At 36.8% G+C, this 17,433-nt stretch overlaps 1 protein-coding gene across 5 annotated transcripts in view; it reads left to right on the top strand.

Annotated features, from left to right (window-relative positions):
- The window catches only part of HACL1 (2-hydroxyacyl-CoA lyase 1), a 56,284-nt gene that overhangs the window by 11,601 nt on the left and 27,250 nt on the right, over window positions 1-17,433 (top strand). For all 5 annotated transcript variants that reach the window (XR_006207110.1, XR_006207109.1, XR_006207112.1 and 2 more), the window contains 7 exons: window positions 347-441; window positions 2,219-2,331; window positions 3,050-3,185; window positions 10,917-11,022; window positions 13,456-13,539; window positions 14,480-14,581; window positions 16,898-17,052. Coding sequence is in view for 1 of the 5 variants with exons in the window: in XM_042955113.1 (XP_042811047.1) it covers window positions 347-441; window positions 2,219-2,331; window positions 3,050-3,185; window positions 10,917-11,022; window positions 13,456-13,539; window positions 14,480-14,581; window positions 16,898-17,052 (791 nt within the window). In the remaining 4 variants the exon portion in view is untranslated. The remainder of the gene's footprint in view (window positions 1-346; window positions 442-2,218; window positions 2,332-3,049; window positions 3,186-10,916; window positions 11,023-13,455; window positions 13,540-14,479; window positions 14,582-16,897; window positions 17,053-17,433) is intronic.

The following is a 17,433-nucleotide window of genomic DNA, read 5'->3' as shown; positions in this document are numbered from 1 at the left end:
CTTTAGGATTAGGAAGCAGGGAAAAGTACGTGTTACAGGTAAAGACTTGGCAGGCAGAGTTTGGTGGGTAATTTCTAAGACCAATGGGTGCTACAACATGAATTTTAAAACCTTTGGCGAGCATTTTCTTTCATATCTCTCCCCTTTAAAAAAATACTTTTAAAATATATATTTCAATAGAGGGCATTTCAGTTTTAGTTAAAATTGTTTATTTCTCCAGCTAAGGATGTCCAGAAAAATTAAAATCATATTCCTTTCACAATTTTAATTATCTTTGAGTGAATTATGTATTTCAATTATGTAATTAGAGTTTTAAAATATTTTCTTCTCTTTGTAATAAATTTAGGCAGTGAGAAGCAGCATTTATGGTCGTCCAGGTGCTTGTTATGTTGACATACCTGCAGATTTTGTGAACTTGCAGGTGAATGTGAATTCTGTAAGGTAAGGAATAGTTACACTGGAGTTCTTTCTTAATTGTGTTATTATAATGTTTAACTTTTTCACAGATTACTTAGCAGTTTATAAATTAATCTTCATTTGTCTTAACTTTTGACAATTTAATAATTAAACTAAATCCTGGCCAAAGGCCTGGAGCTTTCTGAACACTCATTTTAAATTATTCTTCTAATAGCTATAAATAATACATCACCATCAATGTAGTAGGGGTTATATAGAGTCTTCATAGTGTAAGCCAAGAGATAAGGCGACTGTTGAAAAATTCTTTAGGACTCAGCATAAAAAATTTTAGTCTTTCTGTCTGTCTCTGTGATTTAAAAATATTCCAACTCAGGTGTTACTATGATTTGCCATGTTCCCTTCTTCCTTAAATAAACACTGGGTGAATAAAGAGTATAAGAAACATTTTTCACTGGGATCAAAGTCACCTCAGATAAGGATGGATACTTAGGTTAATGCATCACCCTGGGTACCATTTAGTATATTCTTGCTGTTGTGGACCCAGTGGTTCTCCAGTGACTGCAGAGAGATGGTGTGCATTTCTGTATATTCGGTATACCAAGGAGTTGTTTCTCTTGGTGAGAGTCATCAACTCCGCATAATACCTGAACATGATAAATGTATTATTGAGTGGAGGGAAGGCAGAGATGAGTCTCTGGTAAGTTAACTCTGTAAGCCTTCTTTAAAATTTTTGTAAAGGTTGAATGTCTTTTTTGTATTATATGTTCAAATTTTGTACAGTGTGCAATGTTTATTCAAATAAATGAAAACACTGAGGATTTGGTGTCTAGAAATACTTAACTATAACTTAAATTTCTATGCTAACTATACTTAATATTTCTATTCTAATGCATGTTGTATACTAAAATACTGACTCTCCCAGTGAATGGAAATACAGTGAGGTAGTTAAAAGCATGGACTTTGGAGACAGAATCACCTAGTTCAATCCAGTCTCTGCCACATACCATCTGGGGACGCTGGGCAAATTACTTTGAGTTTTTCTCCCAGTGGTGATACGGAAATAAAATGCCTAACCTCATTGTTTTGAAAATTAAATGAGACTAAATGACACATAGTATTAAACACTGGCTTTTAGTATGTTTTTACTATTATTACAACAAGAACTGTTACTACAATGTAAAACCATTGATTCAAATTTCCTGTCAATGAATTACTCACTTGATTGGTTTTAGATGGTATTAGGCAATAACTTAATTTACTAGGTGTGATAGGGACATTATGGTTATATAGGAGAAAGTCTTTATATTTTAGAGCTGCATGGAAAAGCTTTTAATTGCCTATAATTCTCTTTAAAATGGTTCAGGAATGGGGCGCCTGGGTGGCTCAGTCGGTTGAGCAACTTCGGCTGAGGTCATGATCTCACGGTTCATGAGTTCGAGCCCCGTGTTGGGCTCTATGCTGTCAGCTCGGAGCCTGGAGCCTGCTTCAGATTCTGTGTCTCCCTCTCTCTCTGCCCTTCCCCTACTCGCACTCTGTCTGTCTCTCTCTCAAAAATAAATAAAACACTAAAAACTAAAAAAAAAAAATAAAATAAAATGGTTCAGGAAACAAATTTATGTACATATTTGTGTGCGTATGTGTGAAGCAAATGTGGTAAAATGATACTAAGTTGTTGAATATACCAGGTGGATATATGGAGTTTATTGTACTGCTTTTTTTCTACCTTTTTATATATTTGTTATTTTCACAGTCAAAAGTTTAAAACTTGCCTCTTTTAATGAACAGAGCTCTTCACTTCCAGGTACATGGAGTGTTGCATGCCACCTCCTGTTAGTATGGCAGAGACCTCCGCTATATGTATGGCAGCAACTGTTATTAGAAATGCCAAGAAGCCCCTTCTTATCATCGGGAAAGGTAGCATTGATTGGAACTCTAAACTTTGCCCAGCTGTCAAAAGAATGTTGATTCTGTTTAGAAATTGTCTTCATTACTTATTAACATATCTAATATTCAAAATTGGAGTATGAGTTCTTTTCATTTAGCATTATTTATTAATTTTGAAATCACAGAATTATTCTAGAGTGCCCAGAGATCTTACCCTTTTAAGGGAATATCTATTCTATTTCTTCAGTTCTATGCATGAATTATGGTTTCTTCCACTATAAAAATAATATGTGATCATTATTAAAAATGCTGGAAAATCCAGAAGATTAGAAAGAAGAAATCCCTTCTTCCAAAGACAACTATCTTAAACATTCATTTTTGTGTGTATATTTTGTATGTTGTGATCACACTATATAGACTGTTTTAGTTATATTGGTTATTTCATTTAATATTATAACAACATTTCTTCTGTCTTAAATTTTTTTCCTAAGTATAATTTTAATGTCTGTTCATGTATATACTAATACTTCACTGGTAGATACTTAAATCTTTGCCATTTTTTTTTGTTTGTTTAGTATAGTTGTGACAAACATGTTTGTGCTTAACGCCTCTTCCATATATAGGCTTTAAGATAGATTCCCAGGAAGAAAATTTGAGAAGTTCTAAAAGCAATTTCATGTGAACTGTTTTAAGAATCACAGTGCCTGGAGCTTAACTGACTTGTCTAATATGTTTGCATTTCTTGTAGGTGCTGCTTATGCCCGTGCAGAGGAGGGTATCAGGAAATTGGTGGAGCGGTGTAAATTGCCATTTTTGCCCACCCCCATGGGAAAGGGTGTTATCCCTGATAACCATCCGAACTGTGTGGCTGCTGCCAGATCCAGGTGCGTGGCATTCTAGAATTTAAGTACAATGGCCTGGCAGATTTTACGCTCATTTAAATTATTTTGTGACTTTAATGAATCTAGGAGAAGTTCTGAAATGTAATTTTAAGCACACCTGTTTCTTTTTAGACTTTTCAGCACTTTAAAGATGTTGCCCACTGCCTTCTGACCCTCCTGGTTCTAGATGAGAAATCTGTAGTCGTTTGAATCCTTGTTCCCCTACATGTAGTATGTTCTCCTGTGCCTGCTTGCAGGATTTTTTCTCTATTTTTGGTTTTCGGCAGTTTGATTATATGTCTAGGCATGGTTTTCTTTCAGTTTATCCTTGTTCTGTAATCTCCAATCTGTAAACTAATGTTTTCCACCAAATTTGTAAAGTTTTTGACCGCTATTTCTTAAATATTTTTTCTGTACCAATCTCTTTCTCCTTTCCTGGGATAATGCAAATTGTAGACATTCTGATACTGTCCCATTGGTCCCTAAATATCTGTTCAATTTTTTTTCATCTTTAAAGTAGTTTATTAGAAATTTCCTATATGAAATGTTTTTTATTTTTATTTATTTTTAAATAAATTTTTTATTTTATTTACCTTTTAATTGAAATATCATTGCTATGCAATGTTGCATTTGTTTCAGGTATACAACATAGTGATTTGATAGCTCTATACATTATGCCGTGTTCTCCATTCAGTTCTTTTCAATGCTTTTGTCTCTTTTATATTTTATATTTCTCTTTTGAGAGCTTCTATCTTCCCATTTATTTGAAGAGTATTTTTGTTCACTTTATGGAGCATATTATAATAGCTGTTTTAATGTCCTTGTTTACTCATTTCATTATCTGAGTCATCACAGAATGGGTGTCTTTTCATTTCTTTTGAGAATTGGTCACATTTTTCTGGTTCTTTCATATATTGAGTATTTTTGGAATGTATCCTAGATTTTAAGTATTACATAGTTGCAAGATTCTAGGTCCTATTTACATCCTCTGTTGAATGTTGATTTTGTTTGTTTTAGCAAGCAGTTAGTCTGGTTAGGTTCAGACTGCAAGGTCTTACTAGAGGGGCAGTAGCTCCAGAGTCAGTTTAGTTTCAAAGCCTTTGCTGTGTTTGTCCACACATGCAAAGCCCAAGGGTGAACCCCAGTCGTGTGCCAGTTCCTCTCCAGAACTAGGGATTTCTTTTCCCCAGAGTGACACTCTGTAGGACACCCCCTGCCCTTTCCAGGAGTCCCTTGCTGCTGCCTTATAGTACTGCACAAACAGAACTGCCTTTGGGGCAAAGCAACAGAAAGAAAGAAAGATAAAAAGTAAGGGGGATTGTCCCCATACTCTTCAGAGTCCGAAGGGGCCCCTTTCCTGGTTCTTCTTGCCTGAAAAATGAAGTCTCTCTTAGAATTTTAGCTGCTGGAGATCTACCAGGATACAGCTGTGCAGGAGGGCTGCTCCCAGAGCATGGCTGTGAAAGCAAAAAAGGAGAAAGAAAAAAACCTGAACTTCTCCCCGCCCTGCTCCTCCCTGGCTTTCAGGGTCCCTTTGTTTGATCACCTGTCCAAAAAGAGTTTCTCCCCAAGTTTTTGTTACCCTCCAGTTCTATAACCAGCAGGGCCCTGAGTCAAAGCTACAAAGTAAAAGAGAGGGAAATAAACCTTAGAAACTCACCCCTTGTGTGAGTCACTTCTTTGACTCCTCTCCCCTCCCCCCCCATCTACTATTGGTTACTTTTCAGAATCCTCAGGCAGTTGCTTTTTATATTTTGTTCCCAGTTTTCCATTGTGATTAGAGAGCTAGGCTATAGTGGGCTTACCCAGTCTTGGCTGGCACTAGAAGTCTCTCCTTTTTAGATTTTTAAAACATACATTTTGATAAACTATACATTTTTCTTTTAATTTCTTGAAATTTCTTTATTATGAAATATTCTAAATAATACAAATGAGAGATCATTTAATTAACACTTCTATAACTGCCACTCAGCTTTATTAAATATAATGTAATCTATTAAGTAATATGTAATATTAAGTAATTAATATGTCATTGCTTTGGTTTTTTTTAGGAAAGAAAAAAATTACAGATTCATTTGTAGTCCTCTGAATAGCTTTTCTGATCTTATTCCTTCCTCCCTGTACAGAGTTCATCATGGTTATGCATTTGGTGCTTTTCATAATCTCATGCACACACTAAAATTAATATTGAGGGTTTTTAGAATGTAATTTTTCCTCATTTAATACTATCTTAAATAGATTATACCTTAATCTATACAAGTATAGACTATACCTTTACTTTTTTTTCATATTGGTATACATTGTACAGTAACCAAATTCTTACCCTGTTAAGGTTTTAGTGTGTGCATGTGTATATTTATATATTTGTATTTTAACTTGGCTTGAGCTGAAGTTTATCTTCATTCCATCAGAAGTTTAAGAAGGTAATATTAAACACATGGAACATTCTCCAGAATAGATCACATACTGGGACACAAATCAGCCCTTGACAAGTACAAAAGACTTAGATCATACCATGCATATTTTCAGACCACAATGCTATGAAGCCCAAAATCAACCACAAGAAAAAATTTGGAATGACCACAAATACTTGGAGATTAAAGAACATCCTACTAAATAATGAATGAGTTAACCAAGAAATTAAAGAGGAAATTAAAAAGTGCATGGAAGCCAATGAAAATGATAACATGACAGCCCAAAACCTCTGGGATGCAGCAAAAGCCATCATAAGAGGGAAGTATGTAGCAATGCAGGCTTTCCTAAAGAAGGAAGAAAGGTCTCAGATACACAACCTAAACTTATACCTTAAAGGGTTGGAAAAAGAACAGCAAATCCCCAAAACCACCAGAAGATGGGAAATAATAAAGATTAGAGCAGAAATCAATGCTATTGAAATTTATTTTTAATATGAAATTTATTGTCAAATTGGTTTCCATACAACACCCAGTGCTCATCCCAAAAGGTGCCCTCCTCAATACCCATCACCCACCCTCCCTCCCCCATCAACCCTCAGCTTGTTCTCAGTTTTTAAGAGTCTCTTATGCTTTGGCTCTCTCCGTCTCTAACCTCTTTTTTTTTTTTTTTCTTCCCCTCCCCCATGGACTCAATGCTATTGAAATTTAAAAAACAAACAGTAGAACAGATCAGTGAAACCAGGAGCTGGTTCTTTGAAAGAATTAACAAAACTGATAAACCTTTAGCCAGATTGATCAAAAAGAAAAAGGAAAAGAGCCAAATAAATCCAGAATGAAAGAGGAGAGATCATAGCCAACACTGCAGAAATACAAACAATAATAAGAGAATATTGTGAGTATATGCCAATAAATTAGGCAATCTGGAAGAAATGGAAAAATTCCTAGAAAAATATAAACTACCAAAACTGAAACAGGAAGAAATAGAGAATTTGAACAGACCCATAACCACTAAAGAAATTGAATCAGTAATCAAAAATCTCCCAAAAAACAAGAGTCCAGGGCTGGATGGCTTTCCAGGGGAATTCTACCAAACATTTATTTACTTTTTTTTAATTTTTTTTTTAACGTTTATTTATTTTTGAGACAGAGAGAGACAGAGCATGAACAGGGGAGGAGCAGAGAGAGAGGGAGACACAGAATCTGAAACAGGCTCCAGGCTCTGAGCTGTCAGCACAGAGCCCGATGCAGGGCTCGAACTCACGGACCATGAGATCATGACCTGAGCCGAAGTCGGACGCTTAACCGACCGAGCCACCCAGGTGCCCCTCTACCAAACATTTAAAGAAGAGTTAACACCTATTCTTTCGAAGCTGTTCTAAAAAATAGAAATGGAAGGAAAACTTCCAAACTCATTCTACAAGGCCAGCATTATCTTGATTCCAAAACCAAAGACCCCCACTAAAAAGGAGAACTACAGACCAATTTCCCTGATGAACATGGATGCAAAAATTCTCAACAAAATACTAGCCAACCGGATCCAACAGTGCATTAAAAGAATTATTCGCCATGATCAAGTGGGATTTATACCTGGGATGCAGGGCTGGTTCAATAACTGCAAATCAATCAGTGTGATACATCACATTAATAAAAGAAAGATCAAGAACCGCATGATCCTCTCAGTAGATGCAGAGAAAGCATTTGACAAAATACAGCATCCTTTCTTGATAAAACCCCTCAAGAAAGTAGGGATAGAAGGATTATACCTCAAGATCATAAAAGCCATATATGAAAGACCTGCCACTAATATCATCCTCAATGGGAAAGAGCTGAGACCTTTTCCCCTTACGTCAGGAACACGACAAGGATGTCCACTCTCACCACTGTTATTCAACATACTGTTGGAAGTCTTAGCCTCAGCAATCAGACAACACAAAGAAATAAAAGGCATCCAGATCCACAAGGAGAAAGTCAAACTTTCACTCTTCGCAGATGACATGATACTCTATGTGGGAAACCCAAAAGATTCCACCAAAAAACTGCTAGAACTGATCCGTGAATTCAGCAAAGTCGCAGGATATAAAATCAGTTCACAGAAATCGGTTGTATTTCTATTCTATACACCAATGATGAAGCAGCAGAAAGAGAGATCAAGGAATCGATCCCATTTACAATTGCACCAAAACCCATAAAATACCTAGGAATAAACCTAACCAAAGAAGTGAAAAATGTATGCACTGAAAACTATAGAAAGCTTATGAAATAAAATGAAGAAGACACACAAAAAAATGGAAAAATATTCCATGCTCCTGCATTGGAAGAACAAATATTGTTAAAATGTTGATACTATCCAAAGCAATCTACATATTCGGTGCATCCCTATCAGAATAACACCAGTATTCTTCACAGAGCTAGAACAAACAATCCTAAAAATTTGTATGCAACCAGAAAAGACCCCAAATGGCCAAAACAGTCCTGAAAAAGAAAACCAAAGCTGGAGGCATCACAATTCTGGACTTCAGGATGTAGTTTTCCATACTCTGGAAAACAGTGTGGAGGTTCCTCAAAAAATTAAAAATAGAACTACCCTACAACCCAGCAATAACACTACTAGGAATTTATCCAAAGGATACAGGAGTGCTGATTCATAGGGGCACTTGTACCCCAATGTTTATAGCAGCACTTTCAACAATAGCCAAATCATGGAAAGAGCCCAAATATCCATCAACTGCTGAATGGATAAAGAAGATGTGGTTTATATATACCATGGAATACTACTTGGCAATGAGAAAGAATGAAATCCTGCCATTTGCAACAACATGGATGGAACTGGAGGTATTATGCTAAGTGAACTAAGTCAGAAAAAGATCTCATATGTTTTCACTCATATGTGGAACTTGAGAAACTTAACAGAAGACCATGGAGGAAGGGAAGGGGGAAAATAGTTTCAAACAGAGAAGGAGGCAAACCCATAAGAGACTCTTAAATACAGAGAACAAACTAAGGGTTGATGGCGGGGGGGAGAGGGGAAAATGGGTGATGGGCATTGAGGAGTGCACTTCTTGGGATGAGTACTGGGTGTTGTATATAAGCGATGAATCATGGGAATCTACCACTGAAACCAAGAGCACACTTGGTTTTAGTTAGTTAACTTGACAATAAATTATATTAAATTAACAATAGAACTACCATATGACCCAGCAATTGCACTACTAGGTATTTATCCAAAGGATACAGGAGTGCTGTTTTGAAGGGGCACATGCACCTTAATGTTTATAGCAGAGCTATCGACAATAGCCAAAATGTGGAAAGAACCCAAATGTCCATTGATGGATAAAGAAGATGTGGTATATATATTGCAATGGGATATTACTTGATCAAAAAGAATGAAATCTTGCCGTTTGCAACATGGATGGAACTAGAGCGCATTATACTAAGTGAAATTAGAGAAAGACAAATATATGACTCGTGGAATTTAGGATACAAAACAGATGAACAGAAGGGAAGTGAAGCAAAAATAATATAAAAACAGGGAGGGGGACAAACCATAAGAGACTCTTAAAATCAGAGAACAAACAACATTGCTGGAGGGTTGTGGCTGGGGGATAGGCTAAATGGGCAAGGGGCATTAGGGAGGACACTTGTTGGGATGAGCACTGGGTGTTATATGTAGGGGATGAATCACTGGATTCTATTCCTGAAATTATGATTGCACTGTATGCTAACTAACTTGGATGTAAATTAAAAAAGAATAACAATGAAGAATATTTATCTTGAAAAAAGAAGTTAATAGTGTAAAAAAGATTCCAAGCAGTCATAAATAATCGAATCAATATTATCAAGTATCAATAAGCAAATCTATTCTTCTAATTGCAGTTTTTATCTGTTAAATTGGGTCCCACAGGACCAATACAGTATATGAAAATGCTATTTCATGTATGATATCCTCACTGAAGAAGACAAAAGCAAAAGAATAGATCCCCTATAGAAAAATGTAGGATAAAAGGGAAACAGCCAAGAAGCAGAAAAATGAGAAGTGGAAAAAGAACCCCATAGCAGTTATGATATAAATCCTTCTGTAGAAAGGTAGAAACATTATTGATTGGATCAATAAAAAGACAGTTACATATAAGAACAACATCTGAAGCAAATGATACAGCATAAAGTAAGCAAAGGTGTATGCGGTAAGAACAAAGCAAAGATGACTATGTTAATATCAGTGTGCATGTCAAAGTAAAAATTATTTTTAAAAAATTCATTGTATTGACAAGGATATTAAGATATATAAAATAAAACTATTAATACATTTGGTAAATATTTTTGAAAGCATTTTGGGAATATGAATCAATCGTCTTACAAATACCTGCTTCTAGGAATCAGTGTGAAACATGCATTAAATGTTCAAGTGTAGGGGCGCCTGTGTGGCTCAATCAGTTAGACATCCGACTCTTGATAATGGCTCAGGCTCAGGCTCCACTGAGCGTGGAGCCTGCTTGGGGTTCTCTCTCCCCTCCCTCTCTCCCCCTCCCCTGCTCGCTTTCTCTCTCTCAAAATAAGTAAACATAAAAAAAAGATTTAAGCATAAAGATGTGCAACCCAGTACTATTAATAACAGATTATCCAGTAATTAAAAGATTTAATAAATTTGGTATATGTGTTCTGCAAAATATGCAGCCTTTCAAAATTGTATTTAAGGGGTGCCTGGCTGGCTCAGTCAGAAGAGCATGCGACTTGATCTCAGGGTTGTGCGTTCAAGACCTACGTTGGGTATAGAGATTACTAAAAAAATATATAAATAGAGCATAAAAATGATAAAAATTTTAAGAACCTAATGATAAGGAAAACGTAATAATAAGCAAAAGTGCATGAGACAGTATTATAGCATATAAGCTCAACTATGTAAAAATACGCTTGCATAGAAAGAAGACTAGAGATGAAAATATACCAGACTACTGACAATAGCTTTCAAGTTGATAGTATTACTGCATGAGGTTTTTTTTCTTTATACTGTTTCTATTCTTCCACATTATCTACAGTAGACTTATAATAATTTTTCTAATGATAAATAACAAACAATGAAATAGGTATAGTCTTATATTTTTCTACTTATTTTACCTTGTAGATTACTATTTAAATAGAATGGCTTCATAAATTATCTTGGTTTGAAAGATCAAATTTACTCTAGAAGCTGATTCTGAAAACTAGAATAAAATAACCTCCAAATCATTTGAACTTTTATAAATATTTAAAAAATGATTTTAGAATAATTCAAATAAGAAATAATAGATACATTTTGTATTAAACAGATTTTTCTTTTTAATAGGGCTTTGCAATTTGCTGATGTAATTGTGTTATTTGGTGCCCGTTTAAATTGGATTTTGCATTTTGGACTGCCTCCAAGATACCAGCCAGATGTGAAGTTTATCCAGGTACTCAGAGTGCCGAGATTTAAAACCAGAGCTATCTGTGACTTATTGTCCTCAGCTATTGCCAGCTCCGCTTTCTTCTTGGCTTTTGTAGATTTTTATCATCTAACATAATCACAGGTACCAAAGTAAGCTGCCTTTTCAAGCCTATGAAACATAATGTGCCACTTTACTTCTAACCAGAAAACCTTTCAAAACCAAGTTTTAAATAGTTTGAAAAGCATAATTTGCCTCTTCTTCATAGTTCAAGTATATTTGAAGGCAGACAGAAGGGGTTTGAGTACAATGGTAGATTAGAACAAAACATTCAACATTGTTAGAGATTGAGTTTTCTTTTTCTTTTATTTATTTTTAGAAAGATTTAGGGGGTTATTTTTCTCTTACGTAATGTGAAGTGCAGAAGTAGGTGGTTCATGGCTAGAATGCAGACTTTCAATGTCATCAGGGATTCTGGCTTTTTCTATCTTTCTTCTCCATCCTTAGTGCCTGGTTTCCACCATCAAGGTTGCATCATCCAAAATGGCTGCTGGAGTGCCAACCATCAGGTTATGATTCCGGGCAGGAAATAGGACGATTTGGGAAAGGGGGGATATGGTAGTTTTATTAATAGGGCCAACTCTTGAAGCCCCACCCTACAACTTTTGCTTATGTCTCACTGCCCACTCTGGATGAAGGGAACTAGGAAACAGTCTTCAAGGGGTATTCCTAAGGAAGGAGGGAAGATTAGATAGCAGCTCTCAGGCCCTGCCACAAATGCAGATATGCGCTAACAAGACATTAATGAGCAAGCTTCCATGTGTCCATGAGTTGTTTTTTTAGATGCCAACTCTTTCTCTTTAAGATTTTTTTAAAAAGTTATTTCTACACACAACATAGGGTTTGAACCCACAACCCCAAGGTCGAGATTCATACGCTCCACTGACTGAGCTAGCCAGGCACCCAAGATGCCAAATCTTTCCAACACCCTTTGATTAGGAATCTCTAAATGCTTTTACCTGTCACTGAATAGTGGAATATATACTCTGACCTCCCTCTAATGATTCATGTACCATTATGATCCTCTTTCTAAGCCAGTTTCCTTATTGGTGTGGAAAGTACTGCCTATATAGTACAACGTGAACCTATTTGTCCTCCAGAGATTGTGTATGGTGTTTGATGACCCAGCTACAATTGCTATCTTCTCCCTGTTTACTTTTTAAGGAGTCAACTTCTAATAGTCCCATTCCCCCTGGGGCTATGGGAGAACTAACACTGCAAATAAGCAAGACTGGGGTTTCCCTGGAAGATGCTGCTGCCTCTTGATTATATCTCTTGAGTACAGAATACAATGCATCCCCTTTAGGGTGGCTAAATTACAACTTCTTGCACAGCTATTTCCTCTTGCCCATGGCCATTCAGAAATGGGGCCTCTAGGTAAGTGGAAACTAATCATGCTATACCCTAGGGAGTAGTAGTTCAAAGTGTGGTCCCCGGAACAACAGCGTCAGCATCACCTGGGAAACCTGTTAGAAAACCACATTTTGGGGCCTCGTTCAGAGCTGCTGAAACTCTGAAGTAGACTCTTGCAGTCTGTGGTTTAACAAGGCTACCAGGTGATTCTGATAGTTCACATTTGAGAGCTGCTCTAAGTAGGGAACTACAGTGTAATTAAACAGAACCTTATTATTGATGAGATTCAAAACTATAATTGATCAAGTCAGATGGATTCCTGTGGGTATAATAGAACAATACCCAAATCTACAGAGTAGACATTAAAATGAAGGAAGATGATGAGGTTTCTGTACTTGCTGTGATACTTACAGTTCTATGGATTTTTACTTTTATTAGGAAATATCTTGGATATAAAATCATCTTTATCATTTGTTACATATACACAGTTCATTTATTCAGTATTACTTGACTTTTTTATTTTTATTAAAAAACTTTTTTTTTAATATTTATTTTTGAGAGAGAGAGACAGCGTGAGCAGGGGAGGGACAGAGAGAGAGGGAGACACAGAATCTGAAGCAGGCTCCAGGCTCTGAGCTGTCAGCACAGAGCCCGATCCAGGGCTCGATCTCATGAACTGCGAGATTGTGACCTAAGCTGAAGTCAGACGCTTAACCAACTGAGCCACCTAGGTGCCCCAGTGTTAATTGACTTCTTAAAGATTTTTAAGAATAAGCATGGCTTGGGGCGCCTGGGTGGCGCAGTCGGTTAAGCGTCCGACTTCAGCCAGGTCACGATCTCGCGGTACGTGAGTTCGAGCCCCGCGTCAGGCTCTGGGCTGATGGCTCGGAGCCTGGAGCCTGTTTCCGATTCTGTGTCTCCCTCTCTCTCTGTCCCTCCCCCGTTCATGCTCTGTCTCTCTCTGTCCCAAAAATAAATAAACGTTGAAAAAAAAAAAAAAAAAAAAAAGAATAAGCATGGCTTGTTCTTAAGCTTTATCTCTTTTAGGTTGATATCTGTGCAGAAGAATTGGGGAATAATGTAAAGCCTGCTGTGACTTTGCTAGGAGACATAAATGCTGTCACTAAACAGGTAAGAGCTTTTACCTAGGCTTTAATTTATATGGATTGGTCTTTAAGCAATAGTCTGTTGTTAAAAATGTCTCAGCCTTGATTCACTTCATGACAGGCTTATTAATATCTATTTTAAGCAAAATTTATGATGGAAAGCTAGTCTTGAAAAGAACTTTGGAACTCAGTAAATCCAACTCCTTATATATAAATCATTTTTAAGCAAGTAAGTTAATCATTTTGGAAGGCGATGAAGACTTAAAGGCAGTCAGTAAGCAAACAGTGATATACTAAATAGGATTCAGCTCTCTGAAAAATTATAATACAGCTTCCAGAGTAACTGAACTTACAGCCAAGAAATGTCTTAATGTACTGGAAAAACCTAACTTAGTATTTCATTAGGCAATAAAGAGATTTTTTTACTCTTCAAATGGTACTCATCATTTGTATGTAATTTATACAGTTCACTATATCAGGAGATAAAGTATAGTGACATCTTTCACTTGATATTGGATACAAATTGGTGTTGTTATCATCACTACATAATATTAGGAAGCAATCCCCAATCACATATTAGAACATCCTGGAACATTTGGTTTGTATCTCGGAAGTCCCTGGATATTTGGGGCTCTTGTCCTTTCCTCAAGGATTCTATGGTGGAGGTGATTTTCTTTCTAGCGTCAAAAGCTGAGGAGGACATAAAAGCCCCTGCCTGTGAGGTGAGGTAGCATTTCCCTTGTGTCCTGTGGAAATCCCATTTGGCAGAAGTCCACACTGACCCAAACGAACGCTTTCCGTGTTGCCTATTTATTTTCTACCAGTTGTTAGCTGCCTAGAGTGCGGACAGTAAGAGTGATGAGAAGGGCAGGATAGCAGAGCAGTATCATCTTCTTTAACAAGATATTGTTGTGTTAATATGACATAAGCTTATTCTCAAAAAGTAAAAGTCTGTGGTTTTTTAGCTTTTAGAACAATTTGATAAAACGCCATGGCAGTATCCTCCAGAGAGCAGCTGGTGGAAAACTCTGAGAGAAAAAATGAAGAGCAATGAAGCCGCATCCAAGGTAATACGAGACTCACAGAAATTTAGAAACACTTCAGGCCCATGGTTCCAGTAGCTCTGTCATAACATGACCTACGCATTCCTAAATCACCACGCTATATGAAATCATGGAGTAAAACCCGTGGGATTTATGGGGAAAAAGGTTTAGAGGCACAGCTGTCAACTTTGTGAAACATTAAGATAGGAACCTAATAAAAATGGTGGCAAAATTCTACACACGTTAAATGGCTAAGACATATGTACTTCAATAAATATAGTACTTTTCCTTGAAAAAGACCTGAAGTCTCTTGTGGAAGTGGGCATTGGGAGGATCTCAGCTTGTGAGTTAGCGTGACATGGTGGAAGGAGGCTGATCTGACATTGGACAGAAAGTTATAAGAGCCCATGTGAATGGGCAGGACTCACTGTCCTCAGTTTGACCTTGGCACCAAATCACAAGAAATCTTTTGGAATCTTAAACTGGGGCATGTTTTTCTACCCTTAAGGTATAAGTCCTTCAAGGCATGCATGTATAATAGATAAGTGTTTCATCAAAACAGAAAATTTGTTCCAATGTATAGCCTTTTTAAAAAAAAAAATGTCAGCTTTGTTGAGGTATAATTGACACTTAAAATTGTAAGATATTTAAAGGTATATCACGATGATTTGATAATGCATATACACTGTGGAAGGATTGCCCCCATCTATTTCACTAACACATCCATCACCTCACTTTTCTTTTCTTTCTTTTCTTTCTTTCTTTCTTTTTTTTTTTTTTTGTGAGACCACTTATAGCCTTTTTAAGTTAACTTTTGTGTCACCACGGAAAATTATTTTGTGACTTCCTCATCTGCATTCATGGCTTCACCTGATATCTAAAGGCTTTGGAAACTATAGTAATGTGTGAAACTACCAGACCACCCACTACTAGCAGTGAAATGAACCACCTCTGTAGGATGTGGTGATTTCTATTTAGGGTCTTCGTATATAGGTAGAATTTTTTTCTTTGATTGTGAGAAAGGTTGTTCATGATTTTTTCTGATGTTTTGTGTATTCCTGTGCATTTTGGTTCAGCTGGGTGCAGTTTTCTGTGTTCATGTAGTGTTTCTCACTGACGGAATCCTACAGGAGCAAATGTGAAATTTGCATTGTGCTCATATTATTCCTTTATATGTCAGATGTCTTGGAATAAATTCACATTTTCTTTTTTTTTTTTTTTAATTTATGTTTTATTTATTTATTTTTTAATGTTTATTTATTTTTGAGACAGAGAGAGACAGAGCATGAACAGGGGAGGAGCAGAGAGGGAGGGAGACACAGAATCTGAAACAGGCTCCAGGCTCTGAGCTGTCAGCACAGAGCCCGATGCGGGGCTCGAACTCATGGACCGTGAGATCATGACCTGAGCCGAAGTCAGACGCTTAACCGACCGAGCCACCCAGGCACCCCAATTCACATTTTCAAAAACAGCAGAATTAACTATACATAATTCTGTGTTTTATTGGAATGTTAATCAGTGGCTATTTCTATCAAGAGACAGTCTCAATTCTATTTTCCTAAGAGGTGTCATGATTAATCCCTTCTTTTTCCTAGGAATCATACTAGTTTAAGATGGGAGGAACTTGCCTCTCTTCTCTGGTGCAGGAGTATAGGACGGTGCCTCATCCATCTTAGGTATAACCTCCAACAGGCCAAAACAGCACAGGTGAAGAGGCAATGCCGGAAGCCCTTGGGACTGTTGCTGCTAAAGCCCCATGTGGCTTTCTCTCTGCTCTAAGAGGCATATGGCTAGACAAAGGCACTTATCTTGCTCCATTCAAAGACTCTTTAGTGAGTGAAGCGTATCTCCTTTACTCTCTAATGCATGTGGAGAAGAACCAGATTTTCAGATTTTCTAAAATCCTGACTTCATTTTTATTTTAAGATTCAGGGCGTATTTCAGATTAAAGTATTCTAGAATAAAATTTTTACTTTCTAAGGCAGTGTATTCATAAAAGTGCTCAAATAAGACTGCTTAGTTTTGTTTAACCCAATGTTTCCAGCTATCTTTACCATACAACTTGTCTGACTTTAGGATGCTAATGTGTATTGTGGATCTCCAAGAAGAAAGATATTCCCTAGATTATTTGATTGTGTCCCAGACTGGGACTGTGGAACCCATTTTTCTTAGCCTGTCCCACAGGGCTGTCTACAGATCCATTAGCTTCTAAGAGAGGCCATTTGGGAACTTTGTAGCTTGTAGCCTCTTTCCAAATGAGTTTGGTAGTAGCTTATTGACATTCCTCATTTTTCACTGTACCTCAACCTAATTTGATTATATTTCCCTCAAATACTTTAGGAATTAGCTTCCCAAAAATCTCTGCCTATGAATTATTACACAGTATTCTATCATGTTCAAGAACAGCTACCCAGAGACTGTTTTGTAGTAAGTGAAGGAGCAAATACTATGGATATTGGACGCACTGTGCTTCAAAACTACCTTCCTCGTCACAGGTAAGACTTCCAGAAAAGTAATTTTAATGTGTTAACTTTGAAACTACAGTAATGCAGGTTCATAAAACATGTGAGGATTATACATGTTCAGTGTATAAGGATATATTCCACAAAAGTATTCTTAGGTGAGATTTGGCAGAGTTTTTATGCTTGATATGTCTTTGAGGTCATGTGATAATTTGTATACTTACCATTCCAAGGATATATTCACAGTTTTCCAAGCCATCACGAGAGACTTTTTCCTCTCATACCGCTTATCCTTGACTAGTCGGTTCCTCACAGTCTAAAAACTTTATATTAAAGACAGAGAATGTTTTTATTGTTCTCTATTTTACACATGAGTATGACTAGATTTGTGCCCGCCCACCATCTGCAACGTGC

Source organism: Panthera leo, chromosome C2 (genome assembly GCF_018350215.1).
Source record: "Panthera leo isolate Ple1 chromosome C2, P.leo_Ple1_pat1.1, whole genome shotgun sequence".
Taxonomy (NCBI): domain Eukaryota; kingdom Metazoa; phylum Chordata; class Mammalia; order Carnivora; family Felidae; genus Panthera; species Panthera leo.
Note: the sequence above shows the minus strand (reverse complement) of the source record. Positions and strands in the feature narration are given on the sequence as shown.